This window comes from Anomaloglossus baeobatrachus, chromosome 6 (genome assembly GCF_048569485.1).
Source record: "Anomaloglossus baeobatrachus isolate aAnoBae1 chromosome 6, aAnoBae1.hap1, whole genome shotgun sequence".
Lineage (NCBI taxonomy): Eukaryota > Metazoa > Chordata > Amphibia > Anura > Aromobatidae > Anomaloglossus > Anomaloglossus baeobatrachus.
The window spans coordinates 63,726,631-63,752,855 of NC_134358.1; the positions used below are offsets into that span (position 1 = coordinate 63,726,631).

The 26,225-nt window shown below is 49.6% G+C and overlaps 1 protein-coding gene across 2 annotated transcripts in view; it reads right to left on the bottom strand.

Moving 5' to 3' along the window:
- EMC2 (ER membrane protein complex subunit 2) overlaps nucleotides 1-26,225 on the bottom strand; it is a 142,553-nt gene that overhangs the window by 50,894 nt on the left and 65,434 nt on the right. For both annotated transcript variants that reach the window (XM_075352954.1, XM_075352955.1), the window contains exons 4-6: nucleotides 26,024-26,088; nucleotides 20,069-20,154; nucleotides 17,640-17,697 (exon numbers count right to left, since the gene is read on the bottom strand). In XM_075352954.1, the coding sequence (XP_075209069.1) occupies nucleotides 17,640-17,697; nucleotides 20,069-20,154; nucleotides 26,024-26,088 (209 nt within the window). The remainder of the gene's footprint in view (nucleotides 1-17,639; nucleotides 17,698-20,068; nucleotides 20,155-26,023; nucleotides 26,089-26,225) is intronic.

Genomic DNA, 26,225 nt, shown 5'->3' on the forward strand with positions numbered 1-26,225 from the left:
TATAGGAAAAGGGTATACAGCCTTTCCGAACAGATAGATAGATAGATAGATAGATAGAGAGAGATATATATATATATATATATATATATATATATATATATATATATATATATATATATATATATATATATATATATCTATCCCGGCACCCTAGGGGGACCAGCACCGTGACCGGTGTGGCTTGCCAACCGCTAACGAGCGGAGTGTGTCCTCCAGATTCCCTGTTGTGGATCCCCCGGAGCTGCAGAGCTTTGCTGCTGAGTAGCATCCACCGGCAGAATGCTAAAAATGGCTGCCGGAGCTCTCAGGGGGGGTGTGGAGCCGAGGGCGGCGCCAGCAAAGAGCGGGAATCTGGAGTCCCCACAGTGGTCAATGAGGAGGGAGGGAAACATGCAGGATGCTCCAGCCTTCAAAGCCGACATCATGTCGGCCATCCCGCCCTAACCCCTGACAGGCAGGCTCGGGGGCGGGATTTTTCGCGACTAGGCCGCGGCGAAGCCGGGGACTAAATTTAAGGCCGTGCCCGACAAGCAGGCACGGTCGGCGCGGAAGTCCGCCGAAAAGACAACGGATGGAACTACCGCGGCTTCCGGGGATAAGGTGCGATCCTCTCTGTACAGTCCCCACATGGGGACACAGAGTACCTTCCAGTTGCAGGGCCCGGTCCCTGGGGGTGAAGAAGCTCCGGTCCGGCAGGTTCCACCAGGGGCTGCGGATGGAGCACGGTCCCAGCTCATGGATGACTGCTTAGGATCCCACTTCTCCCAGAGCCGCATAAGGGATGGTGAAGGAGACGGCATGATGTGGCTCCAGCCTCCGTACCCGCAATGGGTACCTCAACCTTAACAACACCGCCGACATAGTGGGGTGAGAAGGGAACATGCCGGGGACCCCATCGGGGTCCTCTTTTCTTCCATCCGACATAACTATGTATGAGAATGCATGAGTGGATGTGTGCCTCCTTCCACACAAAGCATAAAACTGAGGAGCCCGTGATCCACGGGAGGGTGTATAGGCAGAGGGGAGGGGTTACACTTTTTTTTAAAGGTGTGGTGCTTTGTGTGGCCTCCGGAGGCAGAAGCTGTACACCCAATTGTCTGGGTCTCCCAATGGAGCGACAAAGAAAAACCTTTTGAATAGCCCCCACTCTATGCAACTTCGACCGATCCCGTCTGATGGACGTCATTGCATCAGCTCCTGTCCCGCCACTACGCTAGTCATCACCGTCCTACTGATGTGATTGATGTGGATGATGTGTCCTACGTCATCCACATAGCCGGACAAAATCTCGCGCCTGTGCAGGAAGATGTCGGGTCGCGCAGGCGCACTTTACTCTCTGCCCTGCTGCATGTGTAGCTAGATTTCATGCTTTGCAGTTTGCGCAGGCGCACTTTGCTCTGCCCTGCTGCGGGCAATCTTCCTGCGCAGGCGTGAGATTTTGTCTGGCTATGTGGATGACAGAGGACATATCATCCACATCAATCAGATCAGTAGGACGGCAATGACCAGCAAAGAGGTGGGACAGAAGTCGCCACAATCACGCCCATCGGACAGGACGCAATTGCATACAGTGCTGGAGCTATTCAAAAGGTTGTTTTTGGGGATATACAGGGGGGGGGGTCAGGGCATAATATACCACTTTTTAAAATGCAGCATCAGTGCTAAGGAAGGTAATGGGTTTAGCTCCTACACTAAAAAACTGGTGACAAGTTCCCTTTAAGGATACCCTGCGCCAAAAATTGGAAGCATGCATTGTCTGAGGCTGTGTATATAAAAGAGCAAAAATGTTAATTTAACGTTGCAAATGCAACATAAGCAACAAATATTCGGCATCTCCGGAATGAAATCTGCAGCTTGTTTTATTTGGCAATTTTCTGCAACGACTATGACTCTAAAGCGGGCTTTACACGCAGCGATATCGCTAGCGAGCCTACCCGCCCCCGTCGGTTGTGCGTCACGGGCAAATCGCTGCCCATGGCGCACAACATCGCTAACACCCGTCACACTATATTTACCTGCCTAGCGACGTCGCTGTGACCGGCGAACCGCCTCCTTTCTAAGGGGGCAGTTCGTTCGGCGTCATAGCGGCGTCACTAAGCGGCCGCCCAATAGAAGTGGAGGGGCGGAGATGAACGGGACGAACATCACGCCCACCTTCTTCCGCATTGCGGGCGGCCACAGGAACGATGTTGTTCCTCGTTCCTGCGGTGTCACACACAGCGATTGGACAACGGTCAACAATATGGGGAGTATTTTTTGATTGTTACCGGTTGTTCCTGCGGTGTCACACGCAACGACGTCGCTAACAAGGCCGGATGTGCGTCACGAATTCCGTGACCCCCAATGACATCTCGCTAGCGATGTCATTGCGTGCAAAGCCCCCTTAACAGGTCAGAGAACATTAAATAATGATAAGCTATAATAGAATTTTCAGTATCATTAATGGATCAATTCCTAGCAGATCTCAATCTCTGCTTGTTGCCATTCAGTGAGATCCTGCATGGTTTACTACCAGGATCGCAGGTCTGAAAACTACATGATGAGCCTGTGTGTTATCAAGACGAAAAGTGACAGGAAGTGTTAAAGAGGTTGTCCCTTTTCAGAAAACTTTTGGGTAGGCTTCGGTTAGCTATATATAAAAAAACGGAGACTGAAGCAGCGCTGACATCACGTCAGCAGCGCTGCAGCTAATCACTATGCGGCTCTGCCCAGGCAAACGGCACCAGTTGCTGAGCTCACTGATTGGCTGCAGTCAAACAACAGAAATCGGGGAAGTGGTGTGGACCCAATGAATATAAGCAATACTTACCCCGAAAATAAGACCCAACCCTAAAATAAGCGCTAGTAAGATTTCCAATACTTTCCCCAAAAATAAGAACTACCCTGAAAATAATCCCAGTAGGATTATTTGGGCTTTTTGGGGTATGCTTAAAATATAAACCCTATTCTAAAAATAAGCCTTAGTTGCGGTTCCATAAGGAAGTGTCTGCGCTGCTAAAAAGTTAAAGAATACAGCAGAACTCTTCATAAAAGAAAGCAGACATCCCCAAAAGAAAATCAGACCTCCCCCACTCCAAAACAAAAAAAAAAAAAAATCACACCCACAGACTCCAAATAACTACAGTTGGAAAATGCTGATGGTGGATGGGCTCCCACACAGAGATCTGCATTGCTGTCCGGTCCCTCGCCGTTCCAGCAGCATTGCACTGCGGCTCTCACAAACACATCGGGTACCAGTATTACTCCACGCGAGTGATACTGCTTCCAGTCACCAGGGGAGCCAACCACTGGAGAAAGCAGGGGACCTGACAGACACAGATTTGTATGTGAGAGCTCATTCACTCGCCAACTGTATCTGCGTTGAGTGTGGTAAGTGCGATTCTTTTAGAGGCTATCTACTTTTAGGGGTAAACTTAGCCATACATAGAGAATAATACATTTAAGCAGGTACTTTAAACCTTTGTAAATATGGTATGTACCCACCACTAGAGGACTGGTACTGCACCACGAAGATAGCAGATAAGACAATGTGCGTCCGAGCCAGTAATCTGATTAACACAAAATGTTGATGTTCCAGAATGTGATGACAGGATAATATCTGAATAAATCTTGATTTTTTGTTTAACAAGAAATGTGGATTGTTGTTCATGGGACATAAGACATCCCCTGAAAATAAGCCCTAGCGCATCTTTTGGAAACAAAGTATGATATATAAGACCCTGTCTTATTTTCAGGGAAACGAGGTATATAATTACTGAATCTTAAACCCAAAAGTTTTCTGAAAGGAATAACCCAGATTTATACTGCCCCAACTGAAAGCAGCAAAAGGGGCAGAAACCCTGATTCCACCATTGGGTGGCTGTAGTTTTGATTAAACACTTATTAGCTTGTAGCTCTGCTTGTCTTCACCGTATTAAGCGCATCCATCACCAGGATTTTCCTATATAACCTAAAGCCAGTGCTATACTGGCACTATCAGGCTGATTCTATACATAACTTAAGTTGTCAGCTCGGATGTATAGGTTTTGAAACACAGGCAAGTGTAGTTTGTAAAATGAGCAGTTTTTTGAGTGGCAGCAGCTGCTGATCAGCTGATAGCTGGGGTGGGTATTCTTAGTGATTCTTATCCCCCTGCATGTCCATCCTTCGTGTTATTTATGCTTAATTTATTATGCTTATTATTATTTATTATGCTTATTTATTTATATTATAGAATCGGTTTACTAAGTGATTAGAAGGACCTGTGCTGATATCATACCAATGTGACCAGAAGGGGTGAGGCCTCAGCCAACAGAAAAATAATGTTGCTTCCTGGTATCAGCTATGTTGGCTAAAGCCCCGCCCCTTCAGGTCACATGGGTATGAAATCGGCACAGGTCCTTCTAGTCACTTGGTAAAACGATTCTATAATAGAATTAGCTTAAATATCACAGCGGATGAACAGACAGGGGGGCAGGAATCACTATGAATGTTGCTACCACTCAAAAAACTGCTCATTTTACAAACTTTACTTGTTTGTGTTTCAAAACCTATACATCCTAGCTGACAACTAAAGGTATGTATAGAATCACTATGATAGTGCCAGTATAGCACTGGCGATAGGTTATATGGGGAAATCCTGGTGATTGGTGCACTTTAAGCTTCTCATATGTAGTCCTCAGTATTCATGTCTACCTCCATCCCCTGCCACTGATTGGCAGCTTTCTGTCTATGCACAGTGAAGGCAGAAAACTGTCTGTCAATGATGAGGGTGTGTTAAGACAGAGTGCATCATTGAGACGACTAGTAGAGCTGCAGCCTATAAAGCAATGATTTTATCAAAACTACAGCAAGCAGCCCAACGCTGGAATCAGAGCATGTCAGAATGTAATATTTCCCTTAGATTGGGAAGAACCCGATGTGAGATTTTTTTAATGGCCAGTGAGTAAAACTACAATCTTCCAAGTAACAGGATTGGCAATTGATACAGCAGCCTGTGGATACGATTATTGGAAGTATTCAGCGCGAGATACATTGTCAGAATCAATTTATACTTCCCGTAAGTAGTTTGTTATTGGCCGTGCGGCCTCGGGAATTTATTTGCAGGCTTTCCAAGACTAACAATCCTTCACCCTAAATTACAGTACAGCGTGGATACGTTTCACTCGTATGTGGAGGGAGCCGCAATGTACACAGCAATTAGGTTATCTCAGGAAAGCATTAGCAGCTAATGAGGCCACAGGCACGGTCGCCCCATCCCCGACTGATTCCAAGGCTGCAGAGGCTGAGGAGCGATTTCAGGAGACTCACATATCCATGTCTGTGCCAGACTCAAGGTAAAAAAAAAAAATAAAAAAAAAAAAATAGCAGTAATGCAATATTTGATCCGGTAAAACAAAGGACACCTTGATGACGCCCATTATAGGTTAGTAGACACCAACAGCACGAAAAAGAACAGTGGTTATAAACGCAGGTGTGAACAGAGCCATAGTTACATCGGTCCTTCCACAATTGCACAAACAGGCACAGGAGTGGGAGAGAAGCAGCGTGGTTGGGCAGGAGAGGCATAACAAAACACTACAGCCACTGATATAGGAGTAAGCGGCTGATACCAGAGAGGGCGGATCTTGGATTTTTGGGATTTAAACTGAACCTGCAGGTCCCCAATGCCCTCCAACCTGGCCTTCAAGGCTGTATGCCTAGTTTCCTCCCTAATGAGCCCTGTATAACGCTATTTACTAATATGTTTTAAAAAAAATCACTTATATGTTGTAAGCAATAGTCGCAAGGGATAATATTGGCGCATTTAATGGACGAGCCACTTCTGGGGCGGCTGCAGGCTGCTATTTTTAGCCTAGGAGGGGCCTAATAACTATGGGCCCTAACTTCCTTGAAATATCAGCCCACAACTGGATTCTTTACCATGCCTGGTTATAAAAAAAGAGAATTTTGTTTACTTACCGTAAATTCTTTTTCTTATAGTTCCGTATTGGGAGACCCAGACATTGGATGTATAGCTTCTGCCTCCGGAGGACACACAAAGTACTACACTAAAAAAGTGTAGCTCCTCCCTCTGAGCATATACACCCCCTGGATAACAAAATCTAGCCAGTTTAGTGCAAAAGCTGAAGGTGAATAGCCACCCACAAGTAGAGATAGAGCAAGAACCGGAACAACCGGAGCCTCTGTCTACAACAACAGCCGGTGATAACACGCGGAACAAGAAACTGCCAACAGGCAACAGGGAGGGTGCTGGGTCTCCCAATACGGAACTATAAGAAAAAGAATTTACGGTAAGTAAACAAAATTCTCTTTTTCTTTATCGTTCCTATGGGAGACCCAGACATTGGGACGTCTCAAAGCAGTCCATGGGTGGGAATAAACAGAAAACTGGGAAGTAGGCGGAACCTAACTTCACAAATGGGCGACAGCCGCCTGAAGGATGCGTCTGCCCAAGCTCGCATCTGCCGAAGCATGAGCATGCACTTGGTAGTGCTTTGAAAAGGTATGCAGACTAGTCCAAGTGGCAGCCTGACAGACCTGCTGAGCCGTAGCCTGGTGCCTGAAAGCCCAAGAGGCACCGACAGCTCTGGTCGAGTGTGCCTTGATCCCCGGCGGGGGAGGCACCTGAGTACACTGGTAGGCATCGGAAATGGCCGACCTAATCCAACGAGCTAAGGTCGGCTTAGAAGCAGAGAGGCCCTTACGCCGACCTGTGGTTAGCACAAAAAGAGAGGTGCACCGCCTAAGAACAGCGGTGCGAGACACATAGATCCGGAGCGCCCGCACCAGATCCAGAGTGTGCAACGCTTTTTCAAAGCGATGAACAGGAGCCGGACAAAAGGAAGGCAGGGAAATGTCCTGGTTAAGGTGGAAAGGAGAAACCACCTTAGGGAGAAAGTCCGGAGTCGGACGGAGAACCACCTTGTCTTGATGAAAAACCAAAAAAGGTGACTCCGAAGAGAGCGCAACCAAATCAGAGACTCTCCTGAGGGAAGTTATGGCCACTAGAAAGACCACTTTCTGTGAAAGACGAGACAAAGAAACCTCCCTAAGAGGCTCAAAGGGGGGTTTCTGCAAGGCCGTGAGGACCAGATTGAGGTTCCAGGGATCCAAGGGCCGCCGGTAAGGCGGAATGATGTGAGACGCGCCCTGCATGAAGGTGCGCACCTGAGCCAGCCGGGCGATACGCCGCTGGAACAACACTGACATAGCCGAGACCTGTCCCTTGAGGGAATTGAGGGATAGTCCTAGCTGCAGACCGGACTGTAGAAAGGACAGGAGGGTCGGCAAGGAAAAAGGCCAAGGAGCATGGCCGGAAGAGCGACACCAGGACAGGAAAATTCTCCAGGTCCTTTGATAGATTTTGGCCGAGGAAGACTTCCGAGCCCGAGTCATAGTGGAGATGACTTCAGGAGGAATACCAGAAGTCGTCAAGATCCAGGACTCAAGAGCCACGCCGTCAATCTGAGAGCCGCAGAATTCTGGCGGAAAAACGGACCTTGTGAGAGAAGGTCTGGACGGTCCGGGGTCCGGGAGATGCCACGGCACCTCTACGGACAGATGGAGCAGGTCTGGGTACCAAGCTCGCCTGGACCAGTCCGGAGCAATGAGGATGACCCGACGGCCCTCCATTCTGATCTTGCGCAGGACTCTGGGCAAGAGAGCTAGAGGGGGAAACACGTAGGACAGACGAAACTGGTACCAATCTTGAACCAGAGCGTCCGCTGCAAAGGCCTGAGGATCGTGGGAGCGAGCCACGTAAACCGGAACCTTGTTGTTGTGCCGGGATGCCATTAGATCCATTTCCGGAGTGCCCCACTTGCGGCAGATTGACCGAAACACTGCCGGATGCAGGGACCACTCGCCACTGTCCACGGTTTGACGGCTGAGATAATCTGCCTCCCAGTTTTCCACGCCTGGGATGTGGACTGCGGATATGGTGGACTTGGAGTCCTCCGTCCACTGAAGGTTGCGTTGAACCTCCAACATTGCCAGGCGACTGCGTGTCCCGCCTTGGTGATTGATGTAGGCAACCGCTGTCACGTTGTCTGACTGGACTCGGATGTGCTTGCCCACCAACAGGTGGTGAAAGGCTAAGAGAGCTAGAAGCACAGCTCTGATTTCCAGCACATTGATCGAGAGGGCTGATTCGGACGGAGTCCAAGTGCCCTGCGCTCTGTGTTGGAGATATACTGCTCCCCAGCCGGATAGACTGGCATCCGTGGTGAGGATCACCCAGGACGGGGCCAGGAAGGAGCGTCCCTGAGACAGAGAGAGGGGCCGAAGCCACCACTGAAGGGAGCCCCTGGTCTGTGGCGACAGAGCCACTAACCTGTGCAAGGAGGAAGTCCGCTTGTCCCAACAGCGGAGAATTTCCAGCTGCAGAGGACGCAGATGGAACTGGGCAAAGGGAACCGCTTCCATTGACGCCACCATCTGACCCAGCACCTGTATTAGGTGCCTGATGGAATGACGGCGGGGCCTCAGCAAAGAGCGCACCGCCAGATGGAGGGACTGCTGTTTGACTAAGGGCAGCTTCACAAGTGCCGGCAGAGTCTCGAATTGCATCCCTAGGTACGTGAGCTTCTGGGTCGGAGTCAGAGTGGATTTGGGCAGATTGACAAGCCACCTGAATTGGGCTAGAGTGGCGAGAGTGAGCGAGACACTCCGCTGACAGTCTGCACTGGATGAAGCCTTGACTAGAAGGTCGTCCAGGTAAGGAATCACTGCCAACCCCTGGAGGTGCAGAACCGCAACCACTGCTGCCATGACCTTGGTGAATACTCGAGGGGCCGTGGCTAACCCGAAGGGGAGAGCCACGAATTGGAAATGTTCCTCTCCAATTGCAAAACGTAGCCAACGCTGGTGTGAAACTGCAATTGGCACATGAAGATAGGCATCTCTGATGTCGATGGATGCCAGGAAATCTCCTTGGGTCATTGAGGCAATGACTGATCGCAGAGACTCCATGCGAAAATGCCGCACCTGAACATGCTTGTTGAGAAGCTTGAGATCCAGGATGGGCCGGAAGGAACCGTCCTTTTTGGGGACTAGGAAGAGATTTGAGTAGAAACCTCTGAACCGTTCCCGGGCGGGAACCGGTACAATTACTCCGTTGGCCTGCAAGGATGCCACGGCCTGAGAGAAGGCGGCGGCCTTGGAGCAGGGGGGAGTTGACAGAAAAAATCTGTTTGGCGGGCTGGAAGAGAATTCTATCCTGTAGCCGTGGGAGATGATATCCCGCACCCACTGATCGGAGACGTGTTGAAACCACACGTCGCCAAAGTGGGAGAGCCTGCCACCGACCAAGGACGTTGCTGGCGCGGCCAGATAGTCAAGAGGAGGCTGCCTTAGTGGCAGCAGCTCCTGCGGTCTTCTGAGGACGCGGCTTCGTGCGCCAGTTGGGTTTTTAGTCCTTGGCTGAGTTAGTGGACGAGGCCGAGGGCTTAGAGGACGACCAGTTGGAGGAACGAAAGGAACGAAACCTCGACCGATTCCTGCCCTAGACAGGTTTCCTGGTTTTAGTTTGTGGCATGGAAGTACTCTTCCCGCCAGTAGCTTCCTTAATAATTTCATCCAGTTGTTCACCGAACAGCTTGGACCCAGCAAAAGGGAGCCCAGCAAGGTACTTCTTTGAAGAAGCGTCTGCCTTCCACTCTCGAAGCCACAAGATCCTGCGGATAGCGAGGGAATTAGCCGAAGCCACCGCAGTGCGGTGAGAAGCTTCCAGCATGGCAGACATGGCATAGGATGAAAAAGCTGAAGCTTGGGAAGTTAAGGCAACCATTTCGGGCATAGATTCCCTGGTGAGGGAATGCATCTCCTCTAGAGAAGCAGAGATGGCTTTGAGAGCCCACACTGCTGCAAAAGATGGGGAGAACGAGGCCCCTGCCGCCTCATATACAGATTTGGCCAGAAGGTCAACCTGGCGGTCAGTGGAATCCTTAAGAGAGGTGCCATCAGCCACTGATACAACGGTCCGGGCTGAGAGTCTAGACACCGGAGGGTCTACCTTTGGTGAATGAGCCCACTCCTTGACCACCTCTGGTGGAAAGGGAAAACGGTCATCAGAACCACGCTTTGGGAAGCGTTTGTCAGGACAGGCCCTAGGCTTGGTCACACTGGCCTGAAAACTGGAGTGGTTAAAGAACACACTCCTTGTCCTCTTAGGCAAGGTAAACTGGTGCTTTTCTGCCAGAGAGGGTTGCTCCTCTGATACTGGCGGATTGAGGTCCAGTACAGAATTAATGGACGCAATCAAATCACTAACATCTGAGTCACTTTCGGACAGATCAATGGGGCACATGGAGGCCGCCTCCGAGCCCCCAGTAACGGCATCCTCCTCGTCCTGCGAGTCAGCTCTTGAATCAGAGCCGTGGGACGAGGAAAAAGAGGGAGCCCTGCGCCTCCTCTTAGGAGGACGGGGTCTGGGACCAGATGAAGAATCCTCTGTGAGCTCCGCTGAGAGAGCCCTAGCAGCAGAGGCGCCCTGAGAAGGGGGCTGATGCATGTTCAGCAAAGTCCGGGACAGCTGTCCCATGGAGTCGGCAAAAGACTGGGAGATTGACCTAGAGAAGGATTCTACCCAAGCCGGGGGTTCAGCCACCGGAGCCGGAGCAGCCGGAGGGACCACTGTGGGTGCGATTCCAGGCTGAGGCATTGTCAGGTTAGAGCAGGCATCACAATGTGGATATGTGCTCGGTTCAGGCAGCACGAGCTTACATGCAGTGCATATTGAGTACAGCCTTGCAGCCTTGCTCCTTGTGTGAGACATGCTGCTGAAGTGGGGGCTCTGAGCCAGGATGACCCCCAGAGAGTATATAAGCAGGTCCACAACCGGAGGTTGTGGCTTACCAGACCGTTTGTGTGCCCTCCAGATCCCACAGCCCGGACCCCCAGACAGATTAGCAGGGATGCTGCAGCCAGCGCCGATCGCTGAGAGAACGCTGATAAAATGGCGCCGGAGCGAGGAGAGGGGGCGGGACCTACTCTGAGAGCGGGATCTGGAGGGCCAAGGAGATTTACAGGGGAGGGGACATTTACTCAGAGAGGAGTGTCCCTCCCCTGTGCCGAACGGCCGCTGGGTGGAGCCGCACGGTCCCTCTGCATGATTGACATGCAAGGGCAGTGAAATCGAAAGTAGGCCTCAGGTGAAGCCGAGGCCTACATTTAAGCGATGCGGCCGGCGCGCAGGCTCCATCGGCGCAGTTCTCAGGTGACAACCAGAGAACCGGCCGGAAATGTCAGAACAGTTACACAGCACACTCTCCCCAACAATAAAATACAAGGGACCCCCCGAACATAAACGTCTCAGATACTTAGCTTGTGAGACGCAGGGTTTCAAGTCCCTGGGGATGAGTGCTCCGTCCAGCAGGATCCTGAAGGGCTGCGGATGGAGACCGGCCTCCTGCAAAGCAGGGAGAACCGTGCTGGCTCCCACTTCAAGCCAGAGCCCGAGGGATGGTGAAGGAGCGCGGCATGTAAGGCTCCAGCCCTGGAATCAACCTTAACAACACCGCCGACACAGTGGGGTGAGAAGGGACATGCCGGGGGTCCAGGCTTGGACCCGCTTTTCTTCAAAAACTTTCCAAAATGAAAAATCAGATGAGAATGCATGTGTGGATGTATGCCTCCTGAACACAAAGCAATGAACTGGCTAGGACTGGCTACCAGGGGGTGTATATGCTCAGAGGGAGGAGCTACACTTTTTTAGTGTAGTACTTTATGTGTCCTCCGGAGGCAGAAGCTATACACCAAATGTCTGGGTCTCCCATAGGAACGATAAAGAAAATAGGGGGAAACCTACTCCGTTTTTTAAATTATTTATTTCAATTAAAAAAACAATGTGGGGTCGCCTCTATTTTTCTTAAGAGGTTCAAAGACGAAAACGCTGGGCACTTTTCACATTATGCCAAAGCAGTACCACTGTAGGCTCCGTTAAACCATCACCAATAAAAAGACATCAAACATCAAAGTATTTCTAAAGATCCTTTATGATATGCTAATGAGGCCAGGGACTAGTCGGAAGAGAGTTGTATCCCCCAACTAGTCCGCCCTCTTAGCATGTTTGCAGACCCGCTGGGGTGTGCTAACAAGCTATTTAATACCCATTGCCCAGCATCATCGGTGATGACGTGCGTACCTTCAGAACGCCGGCTAGTACGCATGATCAGAAGACCCGGCACTTACGATCAGGCGCACTAGACCTCTCTGAAGCCAGGACGCGTACAACCGGCTTTATAGAGTGCATGACCGGAAGTGCGGTGACTTCTGACCATGCACACTGACCAACGTCTGATGTGGTGACAACGGAAATAGGTACGCGCGTCACCGCTGATGATGCTGAGCAATGGGCATTGAATAGGATGTTAACACTCCACTGTGTGTGTGCTAACATACTAAGAGGACGTACTATTCGTGGGGATATAGCTTGCAACTAGTCTCTGCGCTCATTAGCATATCATAAAGGATGTTTAGAAATACTTTTTCTAAAGATCTCTTTATCTATGCTATTAGATAGAGGCACTGTTAGGCAGGGATTAGCCATATACACCCAGAACTGCTCGTGGGTTTGGTTGCTCGATGCTACTAATGTTTCTTTTCTCTTGTTTGCATTTGTACCAGTCCATTTACACTCAAGGCAATGGTGGTCCATTCAGTGATGAGGCCCTCTTTAAAGACAACCTGTTTTTGCTATGTAATCAGCGAACATAATATAAAGGCAGAGACCCTGATTCCAGCGATGTGTCACTTACTGGGTTGCTTGTTGTTAGTTCAATAAAATCAGTGTTTTACCAACAGGAGATTATCACTGCAGGACTAGTTGTCTGAAGTCATGTAGTCTTCCTGTTGTGTAAACCGCGCCTCCACCAATGATTGGCAGCTCTTTCCCTAATCAGTGGTATGGGCGGGGTTATACAGGGCTCATTATTCAGAGAACTGATAGCTCTACAGCAGATAAAACAGCAATTTCTTTAAAACCACAGTAAGTGACACATGACTGGAATCAGGGTCTGTTTCTCTACATCATGCTGCTCCCAGATAAAATCTGGTGGTAGATTCCCTTTAATTCTAGGAGAACTGTGTTTGCTACTACTGTATTATGCGGGGAAAGTTAGTAGTTGTTGGCACTTTTCTAGACCTCTTGGGGGGCGATTGTCTGCAGATTTTTGGTTCAGGTATTGGAGTAACCGTTTAGTATGTTTTTATATCACCAGTGGATAGGTATTTTACTATGCTATGCTCGCACGGAGCACACGTCAGGCCGCAGAAAGCGGATAGTCTGGATATGTACGGGCACAATAAATATTTGCAATGGCATGCCTGGTACTGACTGTTCTTGTAAACTGTTTGCAATTACGCATTTTGGCAGCCTTAATCCCACTATTGCCATTTTAAATAGGGGAAAAAAACGGCAAAGTATTCACACTGGGGGCATTATTTTACAGACAATACCTGCTTGAGCATTTTATATGTTAGTTTACGACATGTTTCTCCCATAGATGGTAAGAAACCTCCTCTGCCAGCGCTGACGCTGGTGGAAGCTGCAGAGAAACGCTCGGATACATCGTCAGGTATTGGGATTGTTTATATATCATCTACCTGCTAAGTGCTTCCATATGGATATGTGGCCGCAGTGGGGGAGGGGGGCGGAGGGCTTTGGATTTGAAGAGCACTTTTTTTGCAGAGTTTATCTTGGCATCCAAAACAGACTATCACTGTGTGTGTGTGTGTGTGTATATGTGTGTGTGTATGTATGTATGTATGTATGTGTGTGTGTGTGCATGTATATATGTGTGTGTGTGTGCATGTATATATGTGTGTGTGTGTACATATATATATATGTGTGTGTGTGTGTGTGTGTGTGTGTGTGTGTGTGTGTGTGTGTGTGTGTGTGTGTGTGTGTGTGTGTGTGTGTGTGTGTGTGTGTATGTATATATGTAATATATATATATATATATATATATATAGTGTGTGTGTAAACAGGCCACGGGATAAATAAGTAACACTCCATAGGCACAGGAGCACAAGGTTATTAAAGGGGCACTGTTGTTATGGAATAATGGAGGGCTGCAATTTTCCAGGGTTTCCTCCAATAATTAGTCACAGACATGTAGTGGTATCCTTTATTCAGTAACAAGTGGAGACAAAGCCCCCAAGTGGTGGTCGTGTCGTTTCAATTGGGTCTTTAATGCCCCTTTCCCAAAAACAGTTGGGGTCTCTGTGATCCACAATTTATCAGCCACCAGGCGAGAACAAGGACAAGATGTTGTGAAGTTCGTTAATAATGACGAGGGGCAAGGAACCCAAAAGAGCCGTCTGCAGATGGGAATCCTTAATCTTTGGTCTGATTTGCTGATCTTGGAGATGAGGCAAGGCTTGATGAAGGGTCGGACATGGAGGCACTAGAGAGTGCAAGACTATGGTTTAGTGTAGGTTCCCAGTAAACGAGCCATGCCTTGACGGGGCTACTGGGCAGATATTAAAATGGCCATTTTTGTATGGTAAATATCTCAATTGTTCCTAGATCTCCTTTAGCAGTAATGCAAATCTATATTGTTGCATTAATTGTTTGCATGACTTAGCATTTCAAAGTACCACTGTCTTTTTTGTTATTATATGTCATGTTCAGTTTTGCCCTTGTTCAGACTGCATTTTGGCAGTGCCATCAGTCTATGTCTAGATTATGGAGTCATGCGCTGTGACTGTGCACCCTTACCCCATTAGCCACAGGGGATTTTATTCTCTAATAGCAGGTTCTACTTGCCCATACACAGGAGCTTTGTATCCCAGAGAGGGGCTTCAGTTTAGTGTAGTTACTCAGTAACGAGATATGCCGTGACGTGGCTACTGGGCAAATATTGAAATGGCCATTTTTGTATGCTAAATATCTTTATGTTTTCCTAGATTTCCTTAAGCAGTAATGCATATCTATATTCTTGCATTCATTGTTTGCATGCTTTAGCATTTCAGAGTGCAACTGTCTTTTTGCTACGGATTACTATTTAGTCATATGTTTTTCTTGCATTTGTAATGGAGCAGTTTTTTTTTTTATTACAGGATCTGTTTCAAAAGAAAGATAAGTAGCAACCCGTTAACGGATCAGTTCTCCAGAGACTCCCATGTAAAAAAAAAAAATGGATACGGCAGAAATCATTTTACCATCGGATCTCTGCAGAATCCGTTCTAGCGGATGATTACTGGATGTGAGTGGAGAGGTTTGTGTCCATAATCGACCACTGCTCCATTGAGGCTTCAGAGCCCTGGTTCTTGGGACCGGTGGGGGACACAGCAGTCGGCCCACACCAATCAGAAAGGTACCCAGATCGGTGGATAAAGGATGTAGGATAGGGGGTACCCAGTCCGGTGGATAGGGGATGTAGGATAGGGGGTACCCAGTCTGGTGGATAGGGGATGTAGGATAGGGGGTACCCAGTCCGGTGGATAGGGGATGTAGGATAGGGGGTACCCAGTCTGGTGGATAGGGGATGTAGGATAGGGGGTACCCAGTTTGGTGGATAGGGGAAGTAAAATAGGGGGTACCCAGTCCAGTGGATAGGGGATGTAGGATAGGGGGTACCCAGTCCAGTGGATAGGGGATGTAGGATAGGGGGTACCCAGTCCGGTGGATAGGGGATGCAGGATAGGGGGTACCCAGTCCGGTGGATAGGGGATGCAGGATAGGGGGTACCCAGTCCGGTGGATAGGGGATGTAGGATAGGGGGTTAGGGGGTACCCAGTCCGGTGGATAGGGGATGCAGGATAGGGGGTACCCAGTCCAGTGGATAGTTGATGTAGGATAGGGGGTACCCAGTCCAGTGGATAGGGGATGTAGGATAGGGGGTACCCAGTTTGGTGGATAGGGGATGTAGGATAGGGGGTACCCAGTCCGGTGGATAGGGGATGCAGGATAGGGGGTACCCAGTCCGGTGGATAGGGGATGCAGGATAGGGGGTACCCAGTCCGGTGGATAGGGGATGTAGGATAGGGGGTTAGGGGGTACCCAGTCCGGTGGATAGGGGATGTAGGATAGGGGGTACCCAGTTTGGTGGATAGGGGAAGTAAAATAGGGGGTACCCAGTCCAGTGGATAGGGGATGTAGGATAGGGGGTACCCAGTCCAGTGGATAGGGGATGTAGGATAGGGGGTACCCAGTCCGGTGGATAGGGGATGCAGGATAGGGGGTACCCAGTCCGGTGGATAGGGGATGCAGGATAGGGGGTACCCAGTCCGGTGGATAGGGGATGTAGGATAGGGGGTTAGGGGGTACCCAGTCCGGTGGATAGGGGATGCAGGATAGGGGGTACCCAGTCCAGTGGATAGTTGATGTAGGATAGGGGGTACCCAGTCCGGTGGATAGTTGATGTAGGATAGGGGGTACCCAGTCCGGTGGATAGGGGATGTAGGATAGGGGGTACCCAGTCCGGTGGATAGGGGATGCAGGATAGGGGGTACCCAGTCCGGTGGATAGGGGATGCAGGATAGGGGGTACCCAGTCCGGTGGATAGGGGATGTAGGATAGGGGGTTAGGGGGTACCCAGTCCGGTGGATAGGGGATGTAGGATAGGGGGTACCCAGTCCGGTGGATAGTTGATGTAGGATAGGGGGTACCCAGTCCGGTGGATAGGGGATGCAGGATAGGGGGTACCCAATCCGGTGGATAGGGGATGCAGGATAGGGGGTACCCAGTCCGGTGGATAGGGGATGCAGGATAGGGGGTACCCAGTCCGGTGGATAGGGGATGTAGGATAGGGGGTTAGGGGGTACCCAGTCCGGTGGATAGGGGATGCAGGATAGGGGGTACCCAGTCCAGTGGATAGGGGATGTAGGATAGGGGGTACCCAGTCCGGTGGATAGTTGATGTAGGATAGGGGGTACCCAGTCCGGTGGATAGGGGATGCAGGATAGGGGGTACCCAATCCGGTGGATAGGGGATAACTTTCAAACTTGAGAACACCCCATTGAGGAACTATTCCGGTGACATTGCTCACTTTTCGGTTTGTCAATCTCGCCACAATCATTATATCGTAACTATTTGAAAGTATTGGCCCCGCCCACATGACTATTCACATTTTAGTTTTAGACATTTTGCCTTATTTTTTCCCAAAACGTCATATAAAAGCAGACCTGCAACTCTGTAAAAGGCTCCCATCAAAGAAATCTAGTAGGACATGATGTAAAGTAGGAAGGAAAGGTGGAGTGTTCCCGACAACTCCAAGAGAGCTGGGAATTAATCTACTGGATGGATGTGTCGTCAAGAGCCCAAATCTGATTCTTGGGCGCTCAATAATGTCTTATTTAATCCTGGGAGGTCTGAAGAAATGAAATCACGTCTTAATATTAAGTTTAAGGTTAACCCTGCATATTCCAAAAACGCAATGGTGTGCGTGGAAAGCAGGGCGAAGTTCCAAGTTTCGCCAAAGCCTGTCGCTCTAGGAAGAAAAGCTATTATATTATTAATTTCTCTGGTATTTAGCGTGCAAGCAAAACAATATGTCCAAGTTAATAAAAGAAAAGAAAAAAATAAAATAATTAAAAGAAATAAGATTTCCCTGTGGGAGAGCGAGAACGATTTGAAGCAATATTTTCTTAGCCAAGAGCATGCACTCAGCCGGCTTCTCTCAAATTACCTATAACAGTCACAATATTTGACTTACTGTGTTGGTTGGATCTTCTTGTAATATCCTGTCATATATCTGGAGAGCATCATCATACCTGTTCCAAAAAGGAAAGTGAAAACCGCTTATGGAAAATCAGTTCCAGAAAACATCCATAGAAGAAAAAAAAAATAATACACAACGCAGCGAGTCAGCGTAAAAAAAGAAAGACATATTCAGCGCCTCGGAAAATACTTATAAACAGTTCAGGTTTCCATGTAAATTGCAATCAGGAGACTGTGGCACACGGTGCCGAGAGATCGGAACAAGGACGAGGAGAAAGAACCCACAATCAAAAATACTTTACTTTTTGTAACTATTAACTACTTGCGGAGCTACCCTACAAAAAAATAAGTGTCCCATCGTAAATGGAGGAAAAGAACCCTATGTTGGACTGCTTAACCGCGTCAACCAGCCAATTTTCGTGTGTACTGTGTTTCCCCGAAAATAAGAAAGAATTTTCAGAATAAGGCTTAAAGGGAACCTGTCAGCAGAAATTTCGCACTAAACCTAAAAGATTCCCCCTCTGCAGCTCCTGGGCGAGATTATGGGCGGGTACTTGCTGATGACATTCACAGCGCCGCCCATAATCCCGCGCCTGCGCAATCACGTCACCAGCGGTCACACTGTGCACAGTGCTCAGTCCCGCGAGACCTCGGGAGCACTGGGCGGTGGCCTCAGGTATGGAAATGAGCGATGGAGGACAGCGTAAAGTGGCAGGAGGAAGAATAACGGACGCCAGACAGCCCGCCCCCGTGACTATAAAAAAAGATTTGCATACAAAAAGGTAAGACTTTATAAAAGTATTTATTTAGGTCTAAAAGGGGGCAGAATAGCAACAGGAACATTGCTAGAATGCAGCCCAGGAGCTGCAGAGGGGGAATCTTTTAGGTTTAGTGACAAATTTCTGCTGACAGGTTCCCTTTAAATATAAGCCCTACCCCAAAAATAAGCCCTAGTCGCGATTCAATAATGAAATGTCCATGCAGCTAAAAAAGTTAAAGAATACTGCAGACATTTCATTACAGAAAGCAGACAAATAAGGAAGAAAAGGGTTAATCTCCTGCGCCGCCCAAACTAGTCCAGATGATGTAGATAAGATATGATTTAATGGTCAATGCGTTTCAAAGCCCTCAGAGGCTTCTTCATCAGGACAATCGTATAGGATTGTCCTGATGAAGAAGCCTCTGAGGGCTTTGAAACGCAATTGTCCTGATGAAGAAGCCTCTGAGGGCTTTGAAACGCGTTGACCATTAAATCATATTTTATCTACATCATCTGGACTGGTTTGTCGGCGCAGGAGATTAACCCTTTTCTTCCTTCCATTGATTGTATCTCCATGTGGGTTCTGCAGTGGCCATCAGGCGTTTTATGGTGGTTGCGACCTGCACAACCGCACAAGGTGAGCCTCTCTGAGTTGTTTCTCCTTTAATTTTAATTGGATAAGACCCTATTGTGTGTGATTTCTCTTTCCAGCAACTATAATAGAAAGCAGACACCCCCAAAAGAGAGAAGAAAGAAGACCCCGCAATCATGCTGAACGGGAGGACCTGTGGTGGAATACATGAAGAGTAGCTGATCAACAGAGGGGCTCATTTTCATTACTGATTGCTAACCCTGATCAATGGGTTAGAGTTAGGAATTGCTGCTCCATATAATTCCATATTAAAGGGGATGTCTAGGACTTACATGTTGATGACTTATTCTCAGCAGAGGACTTATACCATATAGGTGAGGATCTAACACTCCCCCCTCAATTCAGCTGATTGGGCAGCCAGATGTGCAAAAGTGTACAGTGCCGACATAGCTATATACACTGCGTACTGGCTTTTACCATCTCAGCTCCCATTCACATCAATAGGAGCTGGGTATACGGACCTTAGAATGATCAGTACACGGTGCATCGGGCAGATCTGTACACTGTATGCATACTGTCCCCAGTGAGCTGCAAACAGTTGATTGTTGGGGGGTGCTAAGAGGTAGACCCCACTGATTGCATACTGATGACAATCAATATCCAAGTCCTGCACAACCCCTTTATGGTATTTGTCACTAGAAAGTGCAAAATGCACTAATGTGCAATATGCTTCCCCGTACGCTACATGGATGGGACAGTCCTATCCCTAAAATGTGTCCTCAGCGGTGATCAAACCCCTGATACTATAGTCAGTCGCTGCCACTTTGTGTCCCGGAGGCAAGTGCCTGTATAAGAAGCACAAGGCGAGCGGCCTACTTATATACAGTCTGCATATAGGTAATGGAAAAGCAAGATTCACCGCGGCCAAAAGTGAGTTTATGTTGTCAAAAATCATTATTGGTAAATCGGGAAAGGATCCAAACACACACGGAAGCCATGATCAGCCCCACGCCGCATGCACCGAGGAGAACGAGGAAAACAGCTGAAGAATACATGGGATCCATTATGTTACCTTTCCATGGCCTCGAATCGCATGCCAGTGAGTTTCTTTACCCTGTGGCTGCCAGGAAACTGCCTCCGGAGCTCTTGTAGACAAGACTTCAAACAAGCAGAGTGGGCACAGATTAATGGTCAGCATTGAAAACAGACAGCTCCAGAAAATAAAAACACTGACAACATTTTTAACTACTAAAAGGTATAAAAAAAAAATACAGTATTTTAGGTGAAAACTTCTGCAGCAGGCAGTATTACAGGGGGAGGTTTCTACAGCAGGCAGTATTACAGGGGGAGGTTTCTGCAGCAGGCAGTATTACAGGGGGAGGTTTCTGCAGCAGGCAGTATTACAGGGGGAGGTTTCTACAGCAGGCAGTATTACAGGGGGAGGTTTCTGCAGCAGGCAGTATTACAGGGGGAGGTGTCCTGCAGCAGGCAGTATTACAGGGGGAGGTTCCCTGCAGCAGGCAGTATTACAGGGGGAGGTTTCCTGCAGCAGGCAGTATTACAGGGGGAGGTTTCCTGCAGCAGGCAGTATTACAGGGGGAGGTTTCCTGCAGCAGGCAGTATTACAGGGGGAGGTTTCCTGCAGCAGGCAGTATTACAGGGGGAGGTGTCCTGCAGCAGGCAGTATTACAGGGGGAGGTGTCCTGCAGCAGGCAGTATTACAGGGGGAGGTTTCTGCAGCAGGCAGTATTACAGGGGGAGGTTCCCTGCAGCAGGCAGTATTACAGGGGGAGGTTTCCTGCAGCAGGCAGTATTACAGGGGGAGGTTTCCTGCAGCAGGCAGTATTACAGGGGGAGGTTTCCTGCAGCAGGCAGTATTACAGGGGGAGGTGTCCTGCAGCAGGCAGTATTACAGGGGGAGACGTCCTGCAGCAGGCAGTATTACAGGGGGAGGTTCCCTGCAGCAGGCAGTATTACAGGGGGAGGTTTCTGCAGCAGGCTGTATTACAGGGGGAGGTTCCCTGCAGCAGGCTGTATTACAGTGGGAGGTTCCCTGCAGCAGGCAGTATTACAGGGGGAGGTGTCCTGCAGCAGGCAGTATTACAGGGGGAGGTTTCTGCAGCAGGCAGTATTACAGGGGGAGGTTTCCTGCAGCAGGCAGTATTACAGGGGGAGGTGTCCTGCAGCAAGCAGTATTACAGGGGGAGACGTCCTGCAGCAGGCAGTATTACAGGGGGAGGTTTCTGCAGCAGGCAGTATTACAGGGGGAGGTTCCCTGCAGCAGGCAGTATTACAGGGGGAGGTTTCTGCAGCAGGCAGTATTACAGGGGGAGGTTTCCTGCAGCAGGCTGTATTACAGGGGGAGGTTTCTGCAGCAGGCAGTATTACAGGGGGAGGTTCCCTGCAGCAGGCAGTATTACAGGGGGAGGTTTCTGCAGCAGGCAGAATTACAGGGGGAGGTTCCCTGCAGCAGGCAGAATTACAGGGGGAGGTTTCTGCAGCAGGCTGTATTACAGGGGGAGGTTTCTGCAGCAGGCTGTATTACAGGGGGAGGTTTCTGCAGCAGGCAGTATTACAGGGGGAGGTTCCCTGCAGCAGGCAGTATTACAGGGGGAGGTTCCCTGCAGCAGGCAGAATTACAGGGGGAGGTTTCCTGCAGCAGGCAGTATTACAGGGGGAGGTGTCCTGCAGCAAGCAGTATTACAGGGGGAGACGTCCTGCAGCAGGCAGTATTACAGGGGGAGGTTTCCTGCAGCAGGCTGTATTACAGGGGGAGGTTTCTGCAGCAGGCAGTATTACAGGGGGAGGTTCCCTGCAGCAGGCAGTATTACAGGGGGAGGTTTCTGCAGCAGGCAGTATTACAGGGGGAGGTTCCCTGCAGCAGGCAGAATTACAGGGGGAGGTTTCTGCAGCAGGCTGTATTACAGGGGGAGGTTTCTGCAGCAGGCTGTATTACAGGGGGAGGTTTCTGCAGCAGGCAGTATTACAGGGGGAGGTTTCCTGCAGCAGGCAGTATTACAGGGGGAGGTTCCCTGCAGCAGGCAGAATTACAGGGGGAGGTTTCTGCAGCAGGCAGTATTACAGGGGGAGGTTTCCTGCAGCAGGCAGTATTACAGGGGGAGGTTTCCTGCAGCAGGCAGTATTACAGGGGGAGGTTTCCTGCAGCAGGCAGTATTACAGGGGGAGGTTTCCTGCAGCAGGCAGTATTACAGGGGGAGGTTCCCTGCAGCAGGCAGTATTACAGGGGGAGGTGTCCTTCAGCAGGCAGTATTACAGGGGGAGGTTTCTGCAGCAGGCAGTATTACAGGGGGAGGTGTCCTGCAGCAGGCAGTATTACAGGGGGAGGTTCCCTGCAGCAGGCAGTATTACAGGGGGAGGTGTCCTGCAGCAGGCAGTATTACAGGGGGAGGTGTCCTGCAGCAGGCAGTATTACAGGGGGAGGTTCCCTGCAGCAGGCAGTATTACAGGGGGAGGTTTCCTGCAGCAGGCAGTATTACAGGGGGAGGTTCCCTGCAGCAGGCAGTATTACAGGGGGAGGTTTCCTGCAGCAGGCAGTATTACAGGGGGAGGTTCCCTGCAGCAGGCAGTATTACAGGGGGAGGTGTCCTTCAGCAGGCAGTATTACAGGGGGAGGTTCCCTGCAGCAGGCAGTATTACAGGGGGAGGTTCCCTGCAGCAGGCAGTATTACAGGGGGAGGTTTCCTGCAGCAGGCAGTATTACAGGGGGAGGTTCCCTGCAGCAGGCAGTATTACAGGGGGAGGTTCCCTGCAGCAGGCAGTATTACAGGGGGAGGTGTCCTGCAGCAGGCAGTATTACAGGGGGAGGTTTCTGCAGCAGGCAGTATTACAGGGGGAGGTTTCTGCAGCAGGCAGTATTACAGGGGGAGATTTCCTGCAGCAGGCAGTATTACAGGGGGGGGTTTCTGCAGCAGGCAGCATTACAGGGGGAGGTTTCTGCAGCAGGCAGTATTACAGGGGGAGGTTTCTGCAGCAGGCAGTATTACAGGGGGAGGTTTCTGCAGCAGGCAGTATTACAGGAGGAGGTTTCTGCAGCAGGCAGTATTACATGGGGAGGTTTCCTGCAGCAGGTAGTATTACAGGGGGAGGTTCCCTGCAGCAGGCAGTATTACAGGGGGAGGTTTCTGCAGCAGGCAGTATTACAGGGGGAGGTTTCTGCAGCAGGCAGTATTACAGGAGGAGGTTTTCTGCAGCAGGCAGTATTACAGGGGGAGGTTTCTGCAGCAGGCAGTATTACAGGGGGAGGTTCCCTGCAGCAGGCAGTATTACAGGGGGAGGTTCCCTGCAGCAGGCAGTATTACAGGGGGAGGTTTCTGCAGCAGGCAGTATTACAGGGGGAGGTGTCCTGCACCAGGCAGTATTACAGGGGGAGGTGTCCTGCACCAGGCAGTATTACAGGGGGAGGTGTCCTGCACCAGGCAGTATTACAGGGGGAGGTGTCCTGCAGCAGGCAGTATTACAGGGGGAGGTGTCCTGCAGCAGGCAGTATTACAGGGGGAGGTGTCCTGCAGCAGGCAGTATTACAGGTAGGTAATTATATTCTCAGACTATCAGTTTTCTTTTTGTCTACACTTGATGTGGCTTTCCGGCCCCGCAGGTAGCTCTCATAGTCTGTGCGCGTCCTGTCACTTTTACACTGGGCTCCTGCATTTCTGTTGACACTTGAGATCGCTGAAAATGTTCATCATCTGCAGCAGCTTGGAACCGTTTGGATGACTTTTAAGTTAAACAAATCTCGGACACTTTTTGGCCGGAGAACAGAAAAACCCCGCGGATGATGATGAAGAAGTATGATAAATATGCATGACATAACCACACAAACTTAAACAAACAGCGCGCGGCACATGCCGGAGGAGCGAGGAACACGTCTGAGAACATGTGCGGGGATGTTATACGGGGATGCAGGGAGAAGAGCTCCACTGACACTCCACTGTATAAGATTATACTCCGGGTGAACGGAGAACCATAAAGCATGGCGGCACAAGACACGGAACAGACCTCAACAGAAAATAATTATAGGGGAAAAAAATCATTTAACAGAAAATTTATCAACAATGAAAATAAAAGACACATTGACCAGACAGAACAATAGAGGGGTTTTCTGGATTTATCATATTTCTGCAATCACCAACTGCAAATTGCCGAATCCTATAAGTGTGCAATATGCAAACAGTCAAGATTCTTCTCCATTTCCAGCTTGCTCGGGCTGCCACAAGAATGCAATGCACAGTTGTGATCACACGCCAACTAGCTTCTCATTTGCTTCTCTCAATAGACCAATGAGAAAAGCAGGAAATATTGCTGGTCAGTACGTGATCACCCACTCATTCTGGAAATAGGGGATCAGCCTGACAGTGTGCATATTGCGCCTTGTACAACCACAGAAATACACGATAACATTGTGCCAGGCTGGCTAACCAATAGAAGACCCGGGGATGCAGATGAAAAGGCGGTTCAGCATGCTCCCCTTCCCACCGGCTTGATAATCTAACCTGGCACTGGACCAGGGTCCTGCAAATCTCTTTGTTCATGTCTAGCACCAATGGAGGATAAAATAACATTCACAAGGATGCCAGGGCCGACAGCAGAACATTGCCCAGACATCGTACATCCTCCATGCCTTCACCCTTATTGCCACCATTGAAGGGGTCGTCCACTAACTAGGTCAACCTCTTCTGAGTGCACACTTCCCTCAGGTAAAATTAAAAGGCCTCTACTCACCTCCCACACCAGTGTCATTTCAGCAGTGTCCGGGCTTGTGGTGTCGAGGCTCACGTGACGCTATGACGTCACATAAGCCCAGTGTCCAATCAGCTCCAGCTTCTGTCTCCCCACCTTCGGGCCAAACGAGTTAATCAACAGAAAGTGAGTGCTGCAACTGAGCTCGCTTCCTGTTGATTGGTTGTTTGGTCCAAAGGCAGGGAGAAGGAATCCAGTGATGATTGGATGTGGGGCTCGTATGATGTCATAGCGTTACGTGAGGCCCGACACCACTGGAAGAGTGCCGGAACAGGAAGTGAGTATAGGCTTTATTATATTACCTGGGGGAAACATGTGGAATCAGAAGGGTTTGTCCTAGTAGTGAACAACCCCTTTAACATTTTTGGCAAGTAGTTTTTCTATGGGGTCAAATCACTGACTGTTCCGGTGCATTGCTAAGAGCCATCGCCTCAAGACAATCTGAGCTATTCACTTCTGCCATCAGTTTTAATGTTATGGCGGATGGGTTTATGTATTAATTTAGGGTCACAATGCTCCTCAGAAATAAGGAAGATGCTGCCATGATTATCGGGGGTCCCTAAAGAGGGTGTTACATGCATCGATATCGCTGGTGTAAGCACCCGCCCCCGTCGGTTGTGCGTCACGGGCAAATCGCTGCCCGTGGAGCACAACATCGTTAGGAGCCGTCACACGGGATTTACCTGCCTAGCGACGCCGCTGTGTCTGGCGAACCGCCTCCTTTCTAAGGGGGCGGTTTGCGCAGCGTCACAGCGACGTCACACGGCAGCCGCCCAATAGAAGCGGAGGGGCGGAGATGAGTGGGACGTAACATCCCGCCCACCTCCTTCCTTCCTCATTGCCGGCGGCTGCAGGTAGGCTGTTGTTCGTCTTTCCCGGGGTGTCACATGTAGCGATGTGTGCTGCCTCGTCAACGACGAACAACCGGAGACCTCCACAATCAACGATATTTTGAAAATGAACGACGTGTCAACGATGGACGATAATTTGAGTATTTTCCATCGTTAACACTCGCTCGTTGCTGTCACACGCAACGACGTCGCTAACGATGCCGGATGTGCGTCACGGAATCCGTGACCCCGGCGATATATCGTTAGATACGTCGCTGCGTGTGATGAGGCCGTTAGGTCCATCTCCAATGATCAGAATGGTGAGACAGATTTGCTCTAACACTGATGAAGGTGAAGACCCCTTAGCATATTATTTTGGACAATACTCGACAGCTCGGTTTGTGAGAAGACAGAGTGTATCAAATCTATGCACTACTCACCATCGCTACGTCATCACGGCCACAATCCAAGGCAGCAACCATCACTTGTTCATGCACGATCCATACTGTCCAGAGGAGAGAGAAATGAAGACTGTCAAAGAAATCTCTGCAGCAAAAATACTCTCTGCCATAATGGCAGTGGCACTACGGGATGACAGGCCACAACGTGGTATCATATAAAAGCTTCTTCCCAAAAAGAAAA